This window comes from Haemaphysalis longicornis, unplaced genomic scaffold (assembly GCF_048455015.1).
Source record: "Haemaphysalis longicornis isolate Haplotype H1 unplaced genomic scaffold, Haemaphysalis longicornis Haplotype H1 scaffold_1, whole genome shotgun sequence".
In the NCBI taxonomy this organism is placed as follows: domain Eukaryota; kingdom Metazoa; phylum Arthropoda; class Arachnida; order Ixodida; family Ixodidae; genus Haemaphysalis; species Haemaphysalis longicornis.
Window position 1 is genome coordinate 100,352,472 of NW_027526203.1, and position 22,015 is coordinate 100,374,486.

At 47.9% G+C, this 22,015-nt stretch overlaps 1 protein-coding gene and 2 non-coding genes across 3 annotated transcripts in view; 2 read left to right on the plus strand and 1 right to left on the minus strand.

Annotated features, from left to right (window-relative positions):
* Positions 1 to 22,015, minus strand: part of LOC144178451 (cGMP-dependent protein kinase, isozyme 1-like) — a 513,788-nt gene that overhangs the window by 232,660 nt on the left and 259,113 nt on the right. The window contains exons 5-6 of the mRNA XM_077706319.1: positions 20,110 to 20,173; positions 290 to 367 (exon numbers count right to left, since the gene is read on the minus strand). Coding sequence (XP_077562445.1) covers positions 290 to 367; positions 20,110 to 20,173 — 142 coding nt within the window. The remainder of the gene's footprint in view (positions 1 to 289; positions 368 to 20,109; positions 20,174 to 22,015) is intronic.
* Trnar-ucg (transfer RNA arginine (anticodon UCG)) lies at positions 6,711 to 6,782 on the plus strand. Its single transcript has one exon. It is a non-coding gene; the product is annotated as a tRNA-Arg (tRNA).
* Trnar-ucg (transfer RNA arginine (anticodon UCG)) lies at positions 8,158 to 8,229 on the plus strand. Its single transcript has one exon. It is a non-coding gene; the product is annotated as a tRNA-Arg (tRNA).

Consider the following 22,015-nt stretch of genomic DNA (forward strand, 5'->3'; position numbering starts at 1 on the left):
TGTGGAAACGACAGCAAGTGCTCAGGTATGTTACGGCAATTTGATTTCCTTTTTAGCTGCAATATTCCTTTCCCTTTCTCCAGAACTGGAGTCTGCACGTCGTAAAATCGGCCGAATAAGCCCTCGAGAAACAGATGCTTCTATGTGCCACTAAATCGATTCCCAACCCCTCACGTTTTGATTCTATTCCTGTTGCCATTTTCTGTGTGTTCTCTTGAAAACTCAAGCCCACAAAATTATGCAGATACTTTGGTAAACCAATCGGGATAAGGGGAAAGTTAGTACTTACACTTCCGTGGCTGATTATGAAGAAAGTATCCCCAGATGTTCCTTGTCGGATGATGTACACGCCAGGAGGGTAGAAATCCTGCACCATGAATACAGATGCCAAAGGGTCCCACTTCTTTTATTTCCAGTTATGTTGCCTATATTGTTGATGTATCTCTCATTATTGCTACGCCTACTTTGAGGTTTATCCCATGATTAGTCGTCTTTAGCTATTGGGTGCAGCGTGATATTGTCACGAAGCCAAAAACGACGCAGTTGTCTCCAAAGAAAATAAGTTTATTGGAGCGAACTTGTGCTCGATTAACAACTGAAAGAATACACAGGCGGCGAAACAGCAGTCAAGAAAGTGACGTGCGTAGTCTAGCGTCGAGAGTACAATACCCCGGCGTCTGCTCTGCAGGCTTTAAATCTTCCGGCGCGCGTGGTTCTCGAACCGTCGATTCACCTATAGAACATTGTAGATCCAATAAGATTATACTAGGCTGTTCACGTTAGATCTGAATGCTCTCCCTATCAAAATAGATAACACATGCGGCACAGAAAGACAGAATAAAACAAGCGCTTCCATTGGCACAGAGATAAAGCAGACCGGCGCAGCCGGGTGGTAAAGGCAAAACATAAATAAACAAACCCAATGCATGGTTAGCGGCATTATCCCCCCCTCTAAGATAGCATCGACCCGATGCTTACATAAGCGACAGTCCGAACAAATAAAAACGTAGAAGTCTGTCATCGTGCGTACAAAGGTTTTAAGCTAATCACGTGGACGACTTTGGGCCGCGTGCGTCGTCGTGATGTTCCAGAGCCACCATCGGGGATCACCTCATAAGTAAGTCGGCCAACACGTTGTAGAATTCGGTATGGTCCGAAATACCGTCGCAGAAGCTTCTCAGTGAGTCCACGTCGTCGGATGGGATTCGAAACCCACACACGATCCGCAGGGTGGTACTCGGCGTGTCGGCATCGAAGATTATAGCGTCTGGAATCCACCAGCTGCTGGTCGTATATACGAACTCGAGCGACCTGGCCGGCCTCCTCCGCACGTTGAAGGTATCCTTGGACGTCGGCGTTGAGGTCGTGGTCTTCTACGTGCGGGAGCATGGCGTCCAGCATCGTAGTCGGCCGTCTTCCGTAGACAAGCTCGAATGGTGTCATCTGCGTAGTTTACTGCGTCGCTGTATTTTACGCAAACGTGACATACGGTAGGACGTCGTCCGAAGTCTTATGTTTAACGTCGACGTACATAGCATATCCGTGATTGTCTTGGTCAGACGTTTTAGCGCTTTCGTCGAAATAAGCGAGCGCGGGGGGGGGGGGGTTTGCAGGCGTTGTTGCCGCTCTCAGAATGCTTTTTAGATGCGACTGCATTTCATTCACTCGCCTTGTCCATGCAGCGTCGGCATTGTTATCGTCCGCCCCTCCCCCATTCTCCTCGCAGCGCGAGCTGTGCTCTCCGCCGCTCACCCCCTCTCCTCTCCGATGCCAATCTCTCGTCCACACCCCTCCCCCTACAATATAAAAGAAATAATAGTTAGCGGCGCCCGGTTTCGATGCCACGACCCTGTGGGCGGAACGTGAGGTACATGGTGCTCTTCCCACTGCGCCACAAAACCGAGACAGAATGAAATGCTACGAACGCGCCTTATATCCTTGACTCATTCAAACTACGTCAAGAAGCTACTGATACAACGCATGATGGGGCAATGATTAACACTTGCAATAAAAGAAAAGAAGCTTACAGCAACAACAACAATACAGCAACAAGAAACTTACAGCAACAATCATGGAGTAAAGGTCGTTGCGACAGCGAAGCCCGAAGCATACCACTTAGAGAGATTGACCAAGATCGGCCAATAAAACATATTAATAATCATCAAACATAATAATCATACGCGTTCCCGACACGTTTCACGTGATTTCAGAATCAATCCAACGGAAACACCAAGTGAACCCCACATGCGTCGCATCTACACAGGGTTCCCCTCGCGGGGAGGTGGGCGCAATTTTTTCTTGGGCGTTTTCCCAGGCGAAAGGGGTGCTATCTTTTGTCAGGCGCGTGAGTTGCTCTGCAATGCGTGCGAAGCTTCCGACGAAGTGGCAGTAGTATGCGCACAGTCCGAGAAAACTTCGCACGCTCTTTTTATCTTTCGGTCAGGGAGTTCGCTATGGCTGAAGTTTTCGCCGGGTGAGGCAGGACTCCCGCGGCATTGACGACATGGCCCAAAAACTTCAGTTCCTCGGACGCGAAACGGCCCTTTCCAGGCTTCAGCGTTAACCCCGACGTACGAATGGCCTCGAGTACAGACCTTGCAGACCTTTGAGTACAGACCTTCGACGAACACCTTGTAAGGTGTTCGTCGAAGGTCCAGGAGAATACCACAACGTCGTCGAGGTATACGAGGCAGGTGTGCCACTTCAGGCCAGCTAGCGCAGTGTCCATTACTCTCTGCAACGTTGCTGGCGCCATGGATAGCTCAAACGGCATCACCTTGAACTCCTATAGGCCGTCCGGGAATATGAATGCAGTCATCTCTCGATCTCTCTCGTCCACTTCAATTTTCCAGTAGCCTGTCTTCAGACCCATCGATGAGAAGTACTTCGCGTGGCAGAGGTGGTCGCTGGGCGTTGTCGATACGTGGCAGGGGGTACAGGTCCTATTTGGTTATCTTGTTCAAACGCCGGTAGTGAACACAGAACCTTAGTGTGCCGCGTTTCTTCTTTACGAGTACGACCGACGCAGCCAACGTACTTTTAGATGGTTGTATAATGTTGTCGCTGAGCATGTCGTCGACTTGAGTCCGGATGGCTTCGTGCTCGTGTGAAGAGATGCGGTCCGGTGACTGTCGGGTAGGTCGGGCTCCATCCTCGGTTATTATCCGGTGCTTCGCCAGAGGTGTGTGACGTAACTTTGAGTCGACGAAAAACACTCGCTGTAGCGACGTAGCAAAGCGAATAGCTTGTTCCTTTCTTCTTGCAGTAGCGCAGGATTCACACCGAACGGCTGGCGGAGCCTCAAGGTTTCTACGTGTGTGCGTTCGAAGTCGGCGACCGCGATCACGTCACTTGCTTCTTGCGTTTCTTCGAGGAATGCAATTGCCGCGCCCTTGTTTAAATGCTGGTACTCCTCCGTGAAATTAGTAACCAAAACGTGGGATTGGTGTTCCCTGAAGCGCGCAATGCCTCTTGCGACAGAGACACCACGGTCGAGAAGTAACCTTTGATCACTGTCTACGATAGCGTCGACGTCACAGGAGCATCTTCACAGTAGACCGCGATCATCAAGCATGCGCGGGGTGGCAGGGTGACATGATCATCGGCAATCTTTACAGCTGCACGGTGTTCGGGGTTCGGTTCCGGCGTCATGGAGTGATCGGAGAAAAAAGTTATCGACTTGGTCGGCAGATCAATTATTGCGCTGTTGTCTGTCAAAAAGTCAATTCCGAGAATCACTTCGCGGGAGCAGTTAGGCAAGATAACGAACGTGGCAGGGTACGTCGTGCCGTGTATGGTGACGCGAGATGTGCACGTTCCACTTGGCGTCACGAGGCGGCCTCCTTCTGTGGGTATGTGCTGATCGTCCCATCTGGTCATAACTTTCTTCAGCTTAGACGCAAATGGTCCCCTCATTACTAAGTAGTCGGCTCCCGTGTCTACGACAGCGACTACGTCAAAGCCGTCGACGGACACCTTGACGTCGGATGCTGCCTTCCTCGAGTTCCGGGTGCGTCGGGGCGTCGCTTCTCAGCTTGTGCGTGTTGACGGTCGTGCACTGCGCGTCGTTGTCGTCCTCTTTTCAGCGGCAATCTCGGTCATGTCGGGTACGCGTCGCGCCGTGTAGCTGTCGTCGTGTTCGGCAGTCTCGTCAAGGTTAGGTCGGGTTGTCTGGATGAGGGCATGTCGTGAATCAATGTCTTCGGCGCGTCCTCGCGTCATTGGAGGGTTTCCGGTTTTTCGCTGTAGAGCTACTTCATCTCCAGACGTTGCTGCTTTTAGTTTCCCCCGCGTTGGCTGGGGGACCTTCCACTTGCGAAATCAGCATTGCTACGGCAGTTGAGCGACTGTTATGGGTAGCGCGACGGCGATCGGTTGAAACGGGCTGGTCCACGGCTGGTGTTGGACAGGTATTCTTCGATCTCCGATGGACGCTGGCCGGGTCGGGGACGGGGTGCGTCGACGAAGAAACGTCGCAAACCAAGCCTCTTGTAGGAGCAGCGACGGTAGATGTGGTCGGCCCCTCCGCAGTGGTAGCACAGAGGACGATTATTGGGAGTTCACCATACGTTCGTTTTCCTCGGCGTGTGGTTTTGGACTACCCGGGGTCGAGCGGGCGACATTGGGCGACGGTACGGCGGGGCCTCTTGACGATGTGTTGGAGCAGGGCGTGATCGAAGAACAGCCGTGGTGTATGTCATAGCTCGTGGCTCGCGGGGTACTTCGGATAGCGAAGAAGTTCCCAACGCTTGTTGCACTTCTTCCCTAATCACGCCGGTAAGGGTAGCGACTTAGGGCTGTTGCGGCGTGCGGCGTGGGCTCGAAAGGCGAATCGAAAGCCGTGGGTGGGGTCCCCACTCTGGGCGCGTGTTTTTCTTTCTTTCTTTCTGCGTAAATAATACTAATAAAAAATATATCTTCACTAACGGTAAAAAAATAGTCTAACCGTTCCCCTATGCCTCCTTTGGCATTATAGACTGCCGGCATTTCTTTCTCTATTCCCCTCGTTTCCAAATCATATTATCCTGCTAAAGCTTAGCGAGGGCCTCGCTTCTGGCATCCTTGATACCAAAATAGCATAAGAGGGTTTCCCGACAGTTACCCGCTGATGACAGGGTGTAGACGTTCGAGTCACGCCCCGGAGTTCGAAAACAAGGTCCCCTTCTCCCTGTATAGTCTGAGTGGCGCTGGCTACCACCCTCATACGTCCGATACAGTTGAAGTAAATATAAATACCCCAGAAAGTGAAGGAGAACACAGTCGCCCTGATACCCGAATTTGTAAGGCATTCGAGATCTAATTGAAAGGCGTGGGTTCGGTCCCCACTCTGGGCGCGTGTTTTTCTTTCTTTCTTTCTTTCTTTCTTTCTGCGTAAATATAATAGTAAAACATATATCTTCATTAACGGTAAAAAAATAGTCTAACCATTCCCCTATGCCTCCTTTGGCGTTCTAGACTGCCGGCATTTCTTTCTGTATTTCCTAACGAGCCCCTAATTTCCAAATGATATTATCCTGCGAAAGCTTAGCGAGGGCCTCGCTTCTGGCAGCCTTGATGCCAAGATAGCATAAGAGGGTTTCCCGCCAGTTACCCGCTCATGACAGGGTGCAGACGTTCGAGTCACGCCTCGGGGTTCGAAAAGAAGGTCCCCTTTTCCCTGTATAGTCTGAGTGGCGCTGGCAACCACCGTCATACGCCAGATGCAGTTTTAGTAAGTATAAATACCCCAGAAAGTGAAGGAGTGCAGTCGCCAGATAGCCGAATTGATAAGGCATTCGAGATCTAATCGAAAGGCGTGGGTTCGGTCCCCACTGTTGGCGCGTGTTTTTCTTTCTTTCTTTCTTTCTTTCTTTCTACGTAAATAATAATAATAAATATATATCTTCACTAACCGTAAAAAAATAGTCTAAATATTCCCCTATGCCTCCTTTGGCATTGTAGACTGCCGGCATTTATTTCTGTATTTCCCAATGAGCCCCTCATTTCCAAATCATATTATCCTGCGAAAGCTTATCCAGGGCCTCGGTTCTGGTAGCCTTGATGCCCAGATAGCATAAGAGGGTTTCCCGCCAGTTACCCGCTCATGACAGGGTGCAGACGTTCGAGTCACGCCCCGGGGTTCGAAAAGAAGGTCCCCTTCTTCCTGTATAGTCTGAGTGGCGCTGGCTACCATCCTCATACGTCAGATACAGTTGTAAATATAAATACCCCAGAAAGTGAAGGAGATCACAGTCGCCCAGATACCAGATTTGGTAAGTGTTTCGATATCTAATCGAAAGGCGTGAGTTCGGTCCTTACTCTGGGCATGTGTTTTTCTTTCTTTCTTTCTACGTAAATATAATAATTATATATATATCTTCACTAACGGTAAAAAAATAGTCTAACCATTCCCCTATGTCTCCTGTGGCATTGTAGACTGCCGGCATTTCTTTCTGTATTTCCCAACGAGCCCCTCATTTCCAAATCGTATTATCCTGCTAAAGCTTAGCGAGGGCCTCGGTTCTGGCAGCCTTGATGCCCAGATAGCATAAGAGGGTTTACCGCCAGTTACCTGCTCATGGCAGGGTGCAGACTTTCGAGTCACGCCCCGGGGTTCGAAAAGAAGGACCCCTTCTCCCTGTATAGTCTGAGTGGCGCTGGCTACCACCCTCATATGCCAGATACAGTTGTAGTAAATATAAATACACCAGAAAGGGAAGGAGAACACAGTCGCCCAGATAGCCGAATTGGTAAGGCATTCGATATCGAATCGAAAGGCGTGGGTTCGGTCCCCACTCTGGGCGCGTATTTTTCTTCCTTTTTTCCTTTCTTTCTTTCTACATAAATATTAATAATAAAAAAGATATCTTCACTAATGGTAAAAAATAGTCTAACCATTCCCCTATGCCTCCTTTGGCGTTGTAGACTGCCGGCATTTCTTTCTGTATTTCCTAACGTAACAAGCCCCTAGCGAAAGCTTAGCAAGGGCCTCGGTTCTGGCAGCCTTGATGCCAAGATAGCATAAGAGGGTTTCCCGCCAGTTACCCGCCCATGACAGAGTGTAGACGTTCGAGTCACGCCTCCGGGTTCGAAAAGAGGGTCCCCTTCTCCCGGTATAGTCTGAGTGGCGCTGGCTACCACCCTCATAGGTCAGATGCAGTTGTAATAAATATATATATATACCCCAGAAAGTGAAGGACACCACAGTCGCCCTGATACTCGAATTGGTAAGGCATTCGAGATCTAATCGAAAGGCGTGGGTTCGGTCCCTACTCTGTGCGCTTTTTTTCTTTCTTTCTTGCTACGTAAATAATAATAATAATATATATATCTTCACTAATGGTAAAAAAAATAGTCTAACCATTACCCTATGCCTCCTTTGGCGTTGTACACTGCCGGCATTTCTTTCTGTATTTCCTAACAAGCCCCTCATTTCCAAATCATATTATCCTGCGAAAGCTTAGCGAGGGCCTCGGTTCTGGCAACCTTGATGACAAGATAGCATAAGAGGGTTTCCCACCAGTTACCCGCTCATGAAAGGGTGTAGACGTTCGAGTCACGCCCCGGTGTTCGAAAAGAAGGTCCCCTTCTCCCTGTATAGTCTGAGTCGCGCTGGCTACCACCCTCATTTGTCAGATGCAGTTGCAGTTAATATAAATACTGCAGAAAGTGAAGGAGACCACAGTCGCCCAGATACCCGAATTTGTAAGGCATTCGAGATCTAATCGAAAGGCCTGGGTTCGGTCCCCACTCTGTGCGCGTGTTTTTATTCCTTTTTTCTTTCTTTGTTTCTACGTAAATATTCATAATAAAAAATATATCTTCACTAACGGTAAAAAAAAGTCTATCCTTTCCCCTATGCCTCCTTTGGCGTTGTAGACTGCCGGCATTTCTTTCTGTATTTCCTAACGTAACGAGCCCCTTATGTCCAAATCATATTATCCTGCGAAAGCTTAGCGAGGGCCTCGGTTCTGCAGCCTTGATGCCAAGATAGCATAAGAGGGTTTTCCGCCAGTTACCCGCCCATGACAGGGTGTAGACGTTCGAGTCACGCCCCGGGGCTCGAAAAGAGGGTCCCCTTTTCCCTGTATAGTCTGAGTGGCGCTGGCTACCACCCTCATACGTCAGATACAGTTGAAGTAAATATAAATACCCCAGAAAGTGAAGGAGAACACATTCGCCCAGATAGCCGAATTGGTAAGGCATTCGAGATCGAATCGAAAGGCGTGGGTTCGGTCCCCACTCTGGGCGCGTATTTTTCTTCCTTTTTTCCTTTCTTTCTTTCTACATAAATATTAATAATAAAAAAGATATCTTCACTAATGGTAAAAAATAGTCTAACCATTCCCCTATGCCTCCTTTGGCGTTGTAGACTGCCGGCATTTGTTTCTGTATTTCCTAACGGGCCCCTCATTTCCAAATCATATTATCCTGCGAAAGCTTAGCGAGGGCTTCGTTTCTGGCAGCCTTGATGCCAAGATAGCATAAGAGGGTTTCCTGCCAGTTACCCGCTCATGACAGGGCGTAGACGTTTGAGTCAAGCCCCGGGGTTCGAAAAGAAGGTCCCCTTCTCCCTGTATAGTCTGAGTGGCGCTGGCTATCACCGTCATACGCCAGATACAGTTGTAGTAAATATAAATACCCCAGAAAGTGAAGGAGAACACAGTCGCCCAGATAGCGGAATTGGCAAGACATTCGAGATCTAATTGGAAGGCGTGGGTTCGGTCGTCACTCTGGGCGCGTGTTTTCCTTTCTTTCTTTGTTTCAACATAAACAATAATAATAAAAATATATCTTCACTAACGGTAAAAATAGTCTAACCATTCCCCTATGCCTCCTTTGGCGTTGTAGACTGCCGGCACTTCTTTCTGTATTTCCTAACGAGCCCCTCATTTCCTAATCTCATTATCCTGCGAAAGCTTAGCGAGGGCCTCGGTTCTGGCAGCCGTGATGCCAAGATAGCATAAGAGGGTTTCCCGCCAAGTACCCGCGCATGACAGGGTGTAGAGGTTCGAGTCACGCCGCGGGGTTCAAAAAGAAGGTCCCCTTCTCCATGTATAGTCTGAGTGGCGCTGGCTACCAGCCTCATACGTCAGATACAGTTGTAATAAATATAAATACCCCAGAAAGTGAAGGAGAACACAGTCGCCCAGATAGCCGAATTGGTAAGGCATTCGAGATCTAATCGAAAGGCCTGGGTTCGGTCCCCACTCTGGGCGCGTGTTTTTCTTTCTGCCTTTCTTTATTTCTACGTAAATAATAGTACTAAAAAAAGATATCTTCACTAACGGTAAAAAATAGTCTAACCATTCCCCTATGCCTCCTTTGGCGTTGTAGACTGCCGGCATTTCTTTCTGTATTTCCTAACGAGCCCCTCATTTGCAAATCTTATTATCCTGCGAAAGCTTAGCGAGGGCCTCGCTTCTGGCAGCCTTGATGCCAAGATAACATAAGAGGGTTTCCTGCAAGTTACCCGCTCATGACAGGGTGTAGTGGTTCGAGTCACGCCCCGGGGTTCGAAAAGAAGGTCCCCTTCTCCCTGTATAGTCTGAGAGGCGCTGGCTATCACCGTCATACGCCAGATACACTTGTACTAAATATAAATACCCCAGAAAGTGAAGGAGAACACAGTCGCCCAGATAGCCGAATTGGTAAGGCATTCGAGATCTAATCGAAAGCCGTGGGTTCTGTCCCCACTCTGGGCATGTGTTTTTCTCTCTTTCTTTTTACGTAAATAATTATAAAAAATATATTTTCACTAACGGTAAAACAATAGTCTAACCATTCCCCTATGCCTCCTTTGGCGTCGTAGACAGCCGGCATTTCTTTCTGTATTTCCTAACGGGCCCCTCATTTCCAAATCATATTATCCTGCGAAAGCTTAGCGAGGGCTTCGCTTCTGGCAGCCTTGATGCCAAGATAGCATAAGAGGGTTCCCGCTAGTTACCTGCTCATTACAGGGTGTAGACGTTCGAGTGACACCCCGGGGTTCGAAAAGAAGATCCCCTTCTCCCTGTATAGTCTGAGTGGCGCTGGCTACCACCGTCATACGCCAGATACACTTGTACTAAATATAAATACCCCAGAAAGTGAAGGAGAACACAGTCGCCCAGATAGCCGAATTGGCAAGGCACTCGAGATCTAATCGAAAGCCGTGGGTTCTGTCCCCACTCTGGGCACGTGTTTTTCTCTCTTTCTTTCTTTCTACGTAACTAATAATAATAAAAAATATAGTTTCACTAACGGTAAAACAATAGTCTAACCATTCCCCTATGCCTCCTTTGGCGTCGTAGACTGCCGGAATTTGTTTCTGTATTTCTTAACGAGCCCCTCATTTCCAAATCATATTATCCTGCGAAAGCTTAGCGAAGGCCTCGGTTCTGGCAGCCTTCATGCCATGATAGCATAAGAGGGTTCCCGCTAGTTACGCGCTCATGACAGGGTGTAGACGTTCGAGTGACACCCCGGGGTTCTAAAAGAAGATCCCCTTCTCCCTGTATAGTCTGAGTGGCGCTGGCTGTCACCGTCATACGCCAGATACAGTTGTAGTAAATATAAATACCCCAGAAAGTGAAGGAGAACACAGCCGCCCAGATAGCCGAATTGGTAAGGTATTCGAGATCTAATCGAAAGCCGTGGGTTCTGTCCCCACTCTGGGCGCGTGTTTTTCTCTCTTTCTTTCTACGTAAATAATTATAAAAAATATATTTTCACTAACGGTAAAACAATAGTCTAACCATTCCCCTATGCCTCAATTGGCGTTGTAGACTGCCTTCACTTCTTTCTGTATTTCCTAACGAACCCCTCATTTCCTAATCTTATTATCCTGCGAAAGCTTAGCGAGGGCTTCGCTTCTGGCAGCCTTCATGCCAAGATAGCATAAGAGGGTTTTCTGCCAGTTACCCGCCCATGCCAGGGTGTAGACGTTTGAGTCTCGCCCGGGGGTACGAAAAGAAGGTCCCCTTCTCCCTGTATATTCTGAGTGGCGCTGGCTACCACCCTCATACGTCAGATACAGTTGTAGTATATATAAATACCCCAGAAAGTGAAGGAGAACACAGTCGCCCAGATAGCGAAATTGGCAAGGCATTCGAGATCTAATCGGAAGGCGTGGGTTCGGTCGTCACTCTGGGCGCGTGTTTTCCTTTCTTTCTTTGTTTCTACGTAAACAATAATAATAAAAAATATATCTTCACTAATATAAAAATAGTCTAACCATTCCCCTATGCCTCCTTTTGCGTTGTAGACTGCCGGCACTTCTTTCTGTATTTCCTAACGAGCCCCTCATTTCCAAATCATATTATCCTGCGAAAGCTTAGCGAGGGCCTCGGTTCTGGCAGCCTTGATGCCAAGATAGCATAAAAGGGTTTCCCGCCAGTTACCCGCTCATGACAGGGTGTAGACGTTCGAGTCACGCCCCGGGGTTCGAAAAGAAGGACCCCTTCTCCCTGTATATTCTTAATTGGCGCTGGCTACCACCCTCATACGTCAGATACAGTTGTAGTAAATATAAATACCCCAGAAAGTGAAGGAGAACACATTCGCACAGATAGCCGAATTGGTAAGGCATTTGAGATGTAATAGGAAAGCGTGGGTTCGTTCCCCAGTCTGGGCGCGTGTTTTTCCTTCTTTCTTTCTATGTAAATAATAATAATAAATAATATATCTTCACTAACGGTAAAAAAATAGTCTAATCATTCCCCTATGCCTCCTTTGGTGTTGTAGACTGCCGGCATTCCTTTCTATATATATACATATACTGGAGGTGGTGGGTTCGGATCCCACCCGGCGGGCATTTTTTCACCAATTTCTTTATGACTCAAAAAATTCTTCATCTGTTTCTATGACCCAGCACAACCTTTCCGTTGCTTTCCAAGGTTTTCTTGACTGCCAGCCAACCTTTATTACTGTCTTATTATTTTTTATATATATATATATATATATATATATATATATATATATATATATATATATATATATATATATATATATATTGCCGCAAACCATGCATTGGGTTTGTTTCTTTGTGTTTTCCTCTTGCCGCCCTGCTGCGCTGGTCTGTGTTATCGGTGTCGTGTGTGCCAAGGGAGGCGCGTGTTCCGTTCGTTCTTTCTGTGCCGCATGTCTTATCTCTTCTGATAGGGAGAGCGTTCCGAACTAACGCGAACATCCTAGAATAATCTTCGTTGATCTACAGTGTTCTGGATACAATTCGACTATTCCAGAAACCCTCGCGCCACGCCGAGGGATAAATTCCCGCTCAGCAGATGCCGCGGCATTCGAATCGTCGACACGAGTCTACGCACGTCACTTTGTTGACTGCTGTTTCGCCACGTGTGTATTCTTTCAGTTGTTAGAGGAGAACTAGTTGGCTCCAAACAACCTGTTTTTCTTCAAGACAGCTGCGTCGTCTTTGGCTACGAGTCATCTAGTGGAGGTTGAAGGTACATGCGGTTGCGCAGCGGGAAGCTGGCCGCCAGGTAGTGCACGAGGGCACTGTTCTGAGGCTGCTTCTTGATGACCTGCAGCACCTGCTTGCCCACCTCCTTCTGAGTTCAAGGTGATGCCACTTGAGCTGTGCACGGCGCCCGCAACGTATTAAAAGGTCATGGGCACTATGCTAGCTGGCCTGAAGTGGCACACCTGTTTGGTATACCTTGACGACGTTGTGGTATTCGTCCGCACTTTCGATGAGCGCCTTGCAAGGTTGGAGTCTGTACTCGAGGCTATGCGCTCGTCGGAGTAAACGCTGAAGCCCGAAAAGTGCCGCTTCGCTTACGAAGAACTCAAGTTTTTGGGACACGTCCTTAGCGCCGCAAGAGTCCTGCCTGACCCGGCGAAAACATCAGCCATTGCGAACTTCCCAAGACCGAAAGACAAAAAGAGCGTGCGGAGATTTCTCGGACTACGCGCATACTACCGGCGCTTCGTCGCAAGCTTCGCACGCATTGCAGAGCCACTCATGCGCCTGACAAAAGATAGCACCCCTTTCACCTGGGAAAACGCCCAAGAAAACGCATTCCACGAGCTGCAACAACGTCTGCGAAACCCACCCGTGTTCGCTCATTTCGACGAAAATGCCGAAACGGAAATGCACACGGACGCCAGCAATATAGGTTTGGGTGCCGTCCTCTCCAAAAGCAAAGCGGTACCGAAACGGTAATCGCCTATGCAAGCCGTGGTCTGTCTAAGGGGGAAAAAAAACTACTCTGCCTCCGAAAAAGAATGCCTGGCTATAATATGGGCCATTTAGAATTTTCGCCCACACTTGTATGGCAGACCGTTCAAGGTTGTGACAGACCACCATGCGCTGTGTTCGATCACCAATTTGAAGGACCCCTTTGGCCGTCTTGGGCGGTGGAGCTTGCGCCTGCAAGAGTTCGACGTTACAATAGTCTACTAATCCGGATGGAAACACTCCGACGCCGACTGCCTGTCCCGCGCCCCCGTCGACCCACCACCACAAGACAGCGCGTTCTTCGGAGTCCGGACAGAGAGCGACCTACCCGCCAAGCAGCGTTCCGACCCCGACCTGAGCGTCATGATCGACTACGTCGAAGGATGCAACGTCGGAGTGCCTAGGGCGTTCAAGAGGAACCTACCAGCATTCACCCTCAAAAACTGCGCCCTCGTGAATAATTTCAGCCCCGGAACGAGAACGAATTATCTATTTGTCATACCCGCAGACCTTCGTGACTAAATTTAGGAAGCGTGCCACGACGACCCGTCTTCCTGAAATCTCCCCACAGCTCGCACTATTGCAAAAATTGAGGCGAAGTATTTCTAGCCCCGAATTACATCCGACGTCACCCACAACGTTCTGAGTTGCCATGACTGCCAGTGACGAAATACGCCGCCGACAAGACCCGCCGGACTTCTGCAACCAATCGCCGTCCCATCGAGGCCCTTTCAACAAATTGGAATGGACCTTCTAGGCTCGTTCCCTACGTCACGATCAGAGAACAAGTGGATTGTCGTAGCTACAGACTACATGACGCGCTACGCAGAGACCGCCGATTTTCCGATGGGGACTGCACAAGAAGTCGCCAAGACCGCGGAACTGCCTTCACCGTGGAACTTATGCAAGGAATCTTACGCTACAGCAACACGGATAACCGAAGAATGACGGCGTACCACCCCCAAACGAACGGACTAACGGAGCGCCTGAACAAGACAATCGCGGATATGCTGTCTATGTACGGCGATGTTGAACATAAGACTTGGGACGAAGTCCTTCCGTATGTCACGTTTACGTACAACATGGCTATCCAGGAATCCACACAGATGACACCATTCGAGCTTGTCTACGGAAGACGGCCGACTACTATGCTTGACGCCATGCTTCCCCACGTGGAAGATGACCTCAACGCCGACGTCCAAGGATACCTCCAACGTGCGGAGGAGGCCCGACAGCTCGCTCGAGTTCGCACAATGGACCAGCAGCTGGTGGATGCGAGACACTACAACCTGTGACGCCGAGACGCCGAGTACCGCCCAGGGGATCGTGTGCGGGTTTGGAGTCCCATCCGACGACGTGGACTCAGTGAGAAACTTCTACGGCGGTTTTTCAGACCCTACCAGATTCTCAACGTGTTGGCCACGTTACCTACTAGTGTTCCCCGACGGTGATTCCGGAACATCACGACGGCGCACGCGGCCCGAAGTCGTCCAACCCGCCGCGGTGGCTCAGTTGCTAAGGCGTTGCGCTGCTGAGCACGAGGTCGCGGGTACGATTCCCGGCCGCGGCGGCCGCTTTTCTGATGGAGGCGAAAAGCAAAAACGCCCGTGTGTTAAAGATCCCCAGGAGGTCAAAATTAATCCGGAGCCCTCCACTACGGCGCGCCTCAACGCCTGCGTTGCGTCGGCGCATCAAACCCTACAATCAATCAACCGAAGTCGTCCACGTGGTTCGCTTAACTAAAACCTTTTTACGCACGATGGCTGACTTTTTTATTTGTTCGGACTGTCGCTTGTGTTAGCATCGCGTCGATGCACTCTTAGAGGGGGGGTAATGCCGCGAAGCATGCATTGGGTTTGTTTATATGTGTTTTGCTTTTGCCGCCCGGCTGAGCCGGTCTGTGTTATCTGTGTTGTGTGTGCCAAGGAAGGCGTGTGTTCCGTTATTTCTATCTGTGCCGCATGTGTTATCTCCTCTGACTGGGAGAGCGTTCCGAACTAACGCGAACAGCCTAGAATAATCTTAGTTGGTCTACAGTGTTCTGGATACAATTCGACTATTCCAGAAACCCTCGCGCCTTGTGATAAATGCCCGCTGAGCAGATGCCGCGGCATTCGAATCATCGACACCAGTCGACGCACGTCCCTTTGTTGACTGCTGTTTCGCCGCCTGAGTATTCTTTGAGTTATTAGGGGAGCACAAGGTCACTCCAAAAAACTTGTTTCTTCAAGACAGCTGCGCCGACTTTGGCTACGTGACAATTATATATATATATATATATATATATATATATATATATATATATATATATATATATATATATATATATAGGAAATGAGGGGCTTGTTGAAATAACACAGAAATCAAAATTGGCAGTCAAGAAGACCTCGGAAAGCAAAGGGGAGGATGTAGTTGGTCAAGATAAAGAATTAGGAAAATAAGAAAGTGGAGAAAAAATGCCCGCCAGGTGGGATCCGAACCCACGACCTCCAGAATACCGGTCTGGTGCAATAACCACTACGCTACCGGCCGGGCTACTTTAGGCTCCACTTTCTGGGGTAGTTATGTTCAGGTGTTTTTCTTTCCTGGGCTTGGGGGTGGTAGCCAGCGCCACTCGGACTACTCGGGGTGAAGGGGACCTTCTTTTTTTAACCCCCGGGCCGTGACTCGAGCGTCTACGACATGTCGAGAGTGGTCGTCCAGCTTTTAACCCTCTTAAGCTCCCCATGGCACACACACACACATATATATATATATATATATATATATATATATATATATATATATATATATATATATATATATATATATATATATATATATATATATGAAGACGACAGCTTCTTCGTCGTCGTCCCAGCCTCCGACGACGAAGCTGTGTGGGTGTGCGTGCCCGCTACCTACACGGGTTCTGTATAGGGCTCCATGTAAATAAGCTGTAAATACATCGTTCGACTGTCTCATCGTTCTTGTCGTGTGTCCTGCCGCCACGCAACGTTTTGGTAGAGTGTGTGAGGTACTTCCCTGTCCTGGCCCAGCTACGCGCCTCATCTGCCTCGACGGATTCATCGAGAGGGCGTGACCCGCTTCGGCAGCCCCAGCCCCGCCGCTACCAGCACTCGACGACGTACGCCTGCCCGTATCCCTAGTCCCTGACGAGCCGATCCAGAACCTCCAAGACCTGATGTCACGTGACCCGACGACGACGATGTGTCACAAGCCCACTAGTCCGACATGGTTCCTTCAACGTTTGTTCGGTGCCTTGACGAGGTAGTGTCGCGGGAGCAGGCATTACCCACGACATCATCTTCGGTGTGGCGGCAAGGACTTCATTGTAGATTGTTATCTCATCTTTCCTCCTCACCACATCACCTGCTACTGCGGCGTCGACCGGGCTGGTCACTTTCAATCCGTGGTCCATATTACGAGAAAACGATGAAGAGGGCAACGCAATTACATCGGTCGTCCCAGCCTCCGACGATGAAGCCGTGTGGGTGCGCGCTACCTGCGCGGGTTCTGTCTTGGTCACCATGTACATAAGCTGTAAATACATTGTTTACAAGAATGTATTTACAACGCCACGCAACCCATATATATATATATATATATATATATATATATATATATATATATATATATATAGAATCTAGCTATTTAACAACAATATTCTTTGATTATGAGGTGAAGCCCCTTACGCTAGACAGGCAATGAGGCGCGCCGTAGAATAACGCGCCCAATTAATTTTGACCACCTGGGAATCTTTACCGTGCGCCGAAATCTCTAACACACCGGCGTTTTCGCTATTTTTTATTCTCCGTAGTGCTTACGGCTTCTAAGCTCACTTAGAAAATATGGTTTTGTTGGCAAAATTCACTGCCGCGGCCGCTCACTTCAAATTTAACAACTGTCGCAGTGCAGGAGCATCTGTTAAATAGACCCGGAATGCCTTCCAAGAATCGTTGTATCGCAACATTTGCGAATCCTCTATCAATGTTATCACAAGTGAAAAGCATGCATAGCCAGCATTACATTAAATGAAAGCATGGAACTTCCGCTGTCTGTTCGCATGCGAGCTAAATGACGAACTTTACAATGGAGGGCATATGAACAAACAGCGGCTGTATAACGCGGAAAGTTGAGAGAGTTTCTTATGAACTAATGAACTCATACGTCTAGCGAACGTGGAACTGGACGAAGAAAACAAAAGACAAGAGAAAACGCACGCTGGTCACGGATGGATTATCATACATAAACGCGTTGACAGCTCCTAGTGTACCGGAAATGAGGCCGGTTAAAGCGGTACGTGGGGCGATTGGGTTACTAATGGAGTCATACTTCTACTTCTATATACTAGCGTGTGTCTCGTCTTTTATTTTTTCTTTGTCCAGTGTTACATTCGCTAGAAGTATGAGTTCATTGGCTCGTATAATCTCCACACCCGTTACGTCGGATGTGACAGACACCAAGTGCCGGTCAGAAAAACGAATAAAACCCCAAAAGAGAACAGGGGCGCCCTAAAAAACTCCAGTCGCACTCAAGGCTGCCTACGTGCGGCAGTTCTAAGCCATTGAAATGCACTTAAACCGACGGCATTTTCTCTTAAGTTTCGCCAACGCCTTTGTCTTCACGGAATATATGCCTTGCGTGGTAGCTTGGCATAACGGCGGAGGTGTCGCGGGCTGGTGCTGCTTTCAACTGCAGCAAGCACCTGCACACTTAATCGCCGTGCGTATTTCTGTTTTCTTTTGCATATTCTTTTCAGAGGCGATTCCTTGGGTGACCACGTTTTGCAGGTCCTATTAGGTAGAGTGTTCTAAATCCAGTGCAATAGAAACAGCACAACAGCAGAAACGTGTTCAGTGGTGTGTGTACCCTTATTACCGTCGTAATTATTACTTTCTGTTTACGTTGTTTTCTTCTTCACTTTGGCACTGAGAGGCTTGGCTAATCCCGCTTGTTATCCCTACATATGCACTACAGGCGCAAACGTTTCTCGCTACTTTTTAAATTATCATGCTCAAATAACTCCCGCAGGACTCTGATCATGTGACTGTCGTGCCTCACTGCAATCGTTGTTTTTATTCTCCCTTTGCGTGGTTTGCTCCTTCTCTTGTTTTGTCTTCCTTAACCCTCAGAAGTCCTACATACACATCATTGATTGATTGTTCTGATTGATTGATTGATTGATTGATTGATGGATGGATTGATTGATTGATTGATTGATTGATTGATTTATTGATTGATTGATTGATTCCTTCCGTGAGCAGCGTGCGTTTTCTCTTGGCTTTTGTTTTCTTCGTCCAGTTCCACGTTCGCTAGACGTATGAGTTCATTTCCAGATTGACTGATTGATTGATTGTGGGGGTTAACGCACCGACGCTTCACAGGTGATGAGGCGCGGCGTGGTGGACGGCTCCGGATTAGTTTTGACCAACTGGGGATCTTTCACCTGCGCCGAAATCTCAACCACTCGGGCTTTTTTGCTTTTCGCCTCCGCCATAAAGCGGCCGCCACGGCCGGGAATCGCACCCGCGTCTCCGTGCTGAGCAGCGCAACGCCTTAGTCATGGAGCCACCGCGGTGGGTCCATTACTAATGCAAACTTGCAAACATGTTACTATTGCAAACGTGTTTCGCTGCCTTTCTAATCGGCATGCCCAAATTACTCCTGTAGGCCACAGTACCTGTGCCTGACGCCTGTACTGAGGTGCGCTTTGGTTCACTGTGGTTCACCTTTGGTTTGCAAAAGGCAAGGATCGGCTGTTGGGCTGGCTATGCATGCTCGACTCGCATTCCGTATATTCGGATACACGTGAGAGTAAAATCGGCTTGTCTTCCTTCCACCGGCTATTTTAGGAACCTGCACTTGGCCACGCCAACGCCAGAGTTGAGATGTTCGCGTCATGGGGCATTCTATGCTTTCGCGTTAGGAGTTGGAATTATCCGCCTAATGCTTAGACCTATGTTTACTGAAACTAGATATGCTGGGAAACCCAACGCAGGACGAACCTCAGTAACCGGCTGAAATATTTTCATCTAATTCAGGTCACACACACTTCAAATTCCTGTTTTATTTTTGCAACCTGCCTTCTCCTAGTAACAATGTGTTATCCGCGGTGTACACGAATTGTCATTACAAATTATAGGCTCCAGGAAACGATAAGCTACGGAGAGAAATGGACAACGAATCAGAAAAGCGTTAAAATGAAAGTCCATATGTCATGAAAGCGAGGCACTGGGGACAATATATAACAGAGAATAAAAGACGCTAGCAATGCAATATTGAAGGGTATGGAGACAGCTGTAGCTTTTGGTGTGTAGGAACACTATTACGGTCATTGCTGGGCCGGGAAAAGCATCTTGGTAGTCAAATGTCGATGGCATGAGGCACTGTGCTGGTGAAATTCAAACAACAAGCTAAGAAGAACGTAAAATATTTTACAGTAAAATTAAATACCAATTTTACTAAGCGCAGCAAGTTCTCAATTTGTTATCGTCAGAGCCACCTGGGTTTTGCCATTCTAGCATAGAATTCCCAGGTTACCACTGCGCTCTAACACAATCCCTTTTTTGCAATCCCCACAGTCTACTCGAATGGACAATCTATGCGGTCTACAATAAACGTTCCGCGCATGACGATGTCGAACGCCGCTATTTGCGAAATGCTCGTTTTGCTAGCATTCTATTCCTTGAGCACGGTTGTAGGGCTTAATTCACGAAAAAAAATATAGTTTTCTTACTGTTAACCTAAACGTTTCTGGAGTGTAGCAAATTATTTATGTAAAAACAGTTATGAAGGTTTTGGGCATCTGCTATATTTTTTTTGGCAGGCTTCCTGGCCATCGAAAACTTAGACCACAAAAATTAGGAAATGAGCACGCAAATCAAAATTAAATGCTGTGGCAAGGATGTATGCAATATTAGACTTAAAGAATTATGAATGCCGGGACATACCACTTCGAGAACGTCCGACATCTTCGCCAGGATCTCGTTGGAAAGTGTCTGCAGCAGCGGGACACTGCATTGAAAGAAAACAGTGAATTTGCGGAGCGCCAGGATCGTGTAACGCCCTGAATTTCCACAAAAGTGCCCAACAGGTGGACGTGACACCTTTAATCGTCACAAGAGCTGAAATGGAGATAACCGGTGGAACAGAATTATGAGAAACCCAAATACAAGAAACGGAGAAAAATTGTATTTCCAGAAAAATGATCTCACAAAATTAATATTATCCATCTTATACACCCCCCCCCCCAACCGCAGGCTAAACAAAAGAAACTCCGTGGAAGAAAGCTAGAAATAAGAAAAAACTGCGAAAACCGACCAACACTGCACTACGCCTTCCAACTTCGATGACAAAACATAACTAGCGGTGTAAGTAAACTTCATCGCTCTAATCGTATAAAGTTGTATCATTGGCAAAAAACAATGAAAGAAATCCTTAAGAGACCTAAAATATTCAAATGTATTTAACTACTTATAACCATATTTGGCTCTAAAGAACTCACACTCTAGATAATTGGCATAAGAGGGCGCTACGTCTTTTCGCATTAGTAGACAATTCTCGCAATAATTGCATATCTTTGAAGCAAGCATACGCCCGAAATTATTTTTCGTGGGATAAATAACGCTTGCACACGGAGACCCCTTCAGCTAGTTTTGATTGAGTCCCCTAGACGCAACTTCTGCTCTCGTTTATTACAGGGAAAGCCTCGGTGGCAGCTATAGGTATGTTGTTATCGCATGTTAACTGTAAGCAATCAATTTGGCTCTTTCAACAGCCTCTTCTGCGCTTTAATAAGTTATAAAAAAGACCAGATTTCATGGTAAGGGTTTACCGCAGCCCGTATCATAATTTAAAGGCAGGGATGAAGTCACATTGGCTTAACACTATGCAGGTTTAAGAGCCCAGCTTGTGTAACTAATTACGTAGTCCCCCACTACTCCGCTCCGCATAAACCTCGAATATCTTGCGGACGCTATATACGCAATAATGGGAAAACTTCAGCAAACGCTTTTAACCCTAGGAAACCCGCCTTCACATTTTTGTGCGAATGTGCGTGCGTGCGTGCGTACGTGTGTAGAAACGTCTACCACAGAGGTTCCAGTAAAAATGCATTTGTACATACGTTAACATTTTGTTTCCTTGTTTTTCCACAACTTCCGTACCCTCATGAAGAGAAAGAGCGCCAATCTCAATGCATCAGGCTTGGTATGATCTCGTTTAAGTGGCAGGAATCCCGACACGTTTTTCGGACGGTGAAAATAATTTGGAGAGCGAACGCTTTGTCATGTAGTGCTTCCACTCCGTCTTTTCGCAAGCTGCAATGCGAGAGCCACGGACGGTCTGCAAAGGCCGAAGCTCTCGCTTGAAATACGTGCAGGGCAGCGTGCTTCTCTGCACCTCAGCCTGTTCTCCGTCCGAAACCAACCCGCATTGGTGTCCGACACACCTGAGCAGCCTGTGCGTGCTCCGCGGTCTAACTTGTCTGAAGATTGCCTATTAAGGTCATTTGTTGTGATATTGACAACATGAAGCTATATGTGGCATCGCGACGAGTAAAACATTTGGTAGCTAAAGGAGTCAAACGTTTGGTCGAGTGATAGAGAGAGACGAGAAATTGCACTATTTGCCTAAAAAGATTAGTGCCTGGTGGGCGGGACCATGAGGATGACTTAAGCCAAAAACTCCTTCTGGAGTTGAGCGTTCGGGCAGCGAAACGCCTCCATCCGCCGGTTGATGGGGAGAATGGGTCCTCTGCGCGGGTCCACATTTGTTTTCAGCCCGTCCACCGCCGCAGTAGAGCTAAGGGTGGATCTGATGCAGGGGTGCTTTACAGGGTTCAGTTTGGAGTTGACA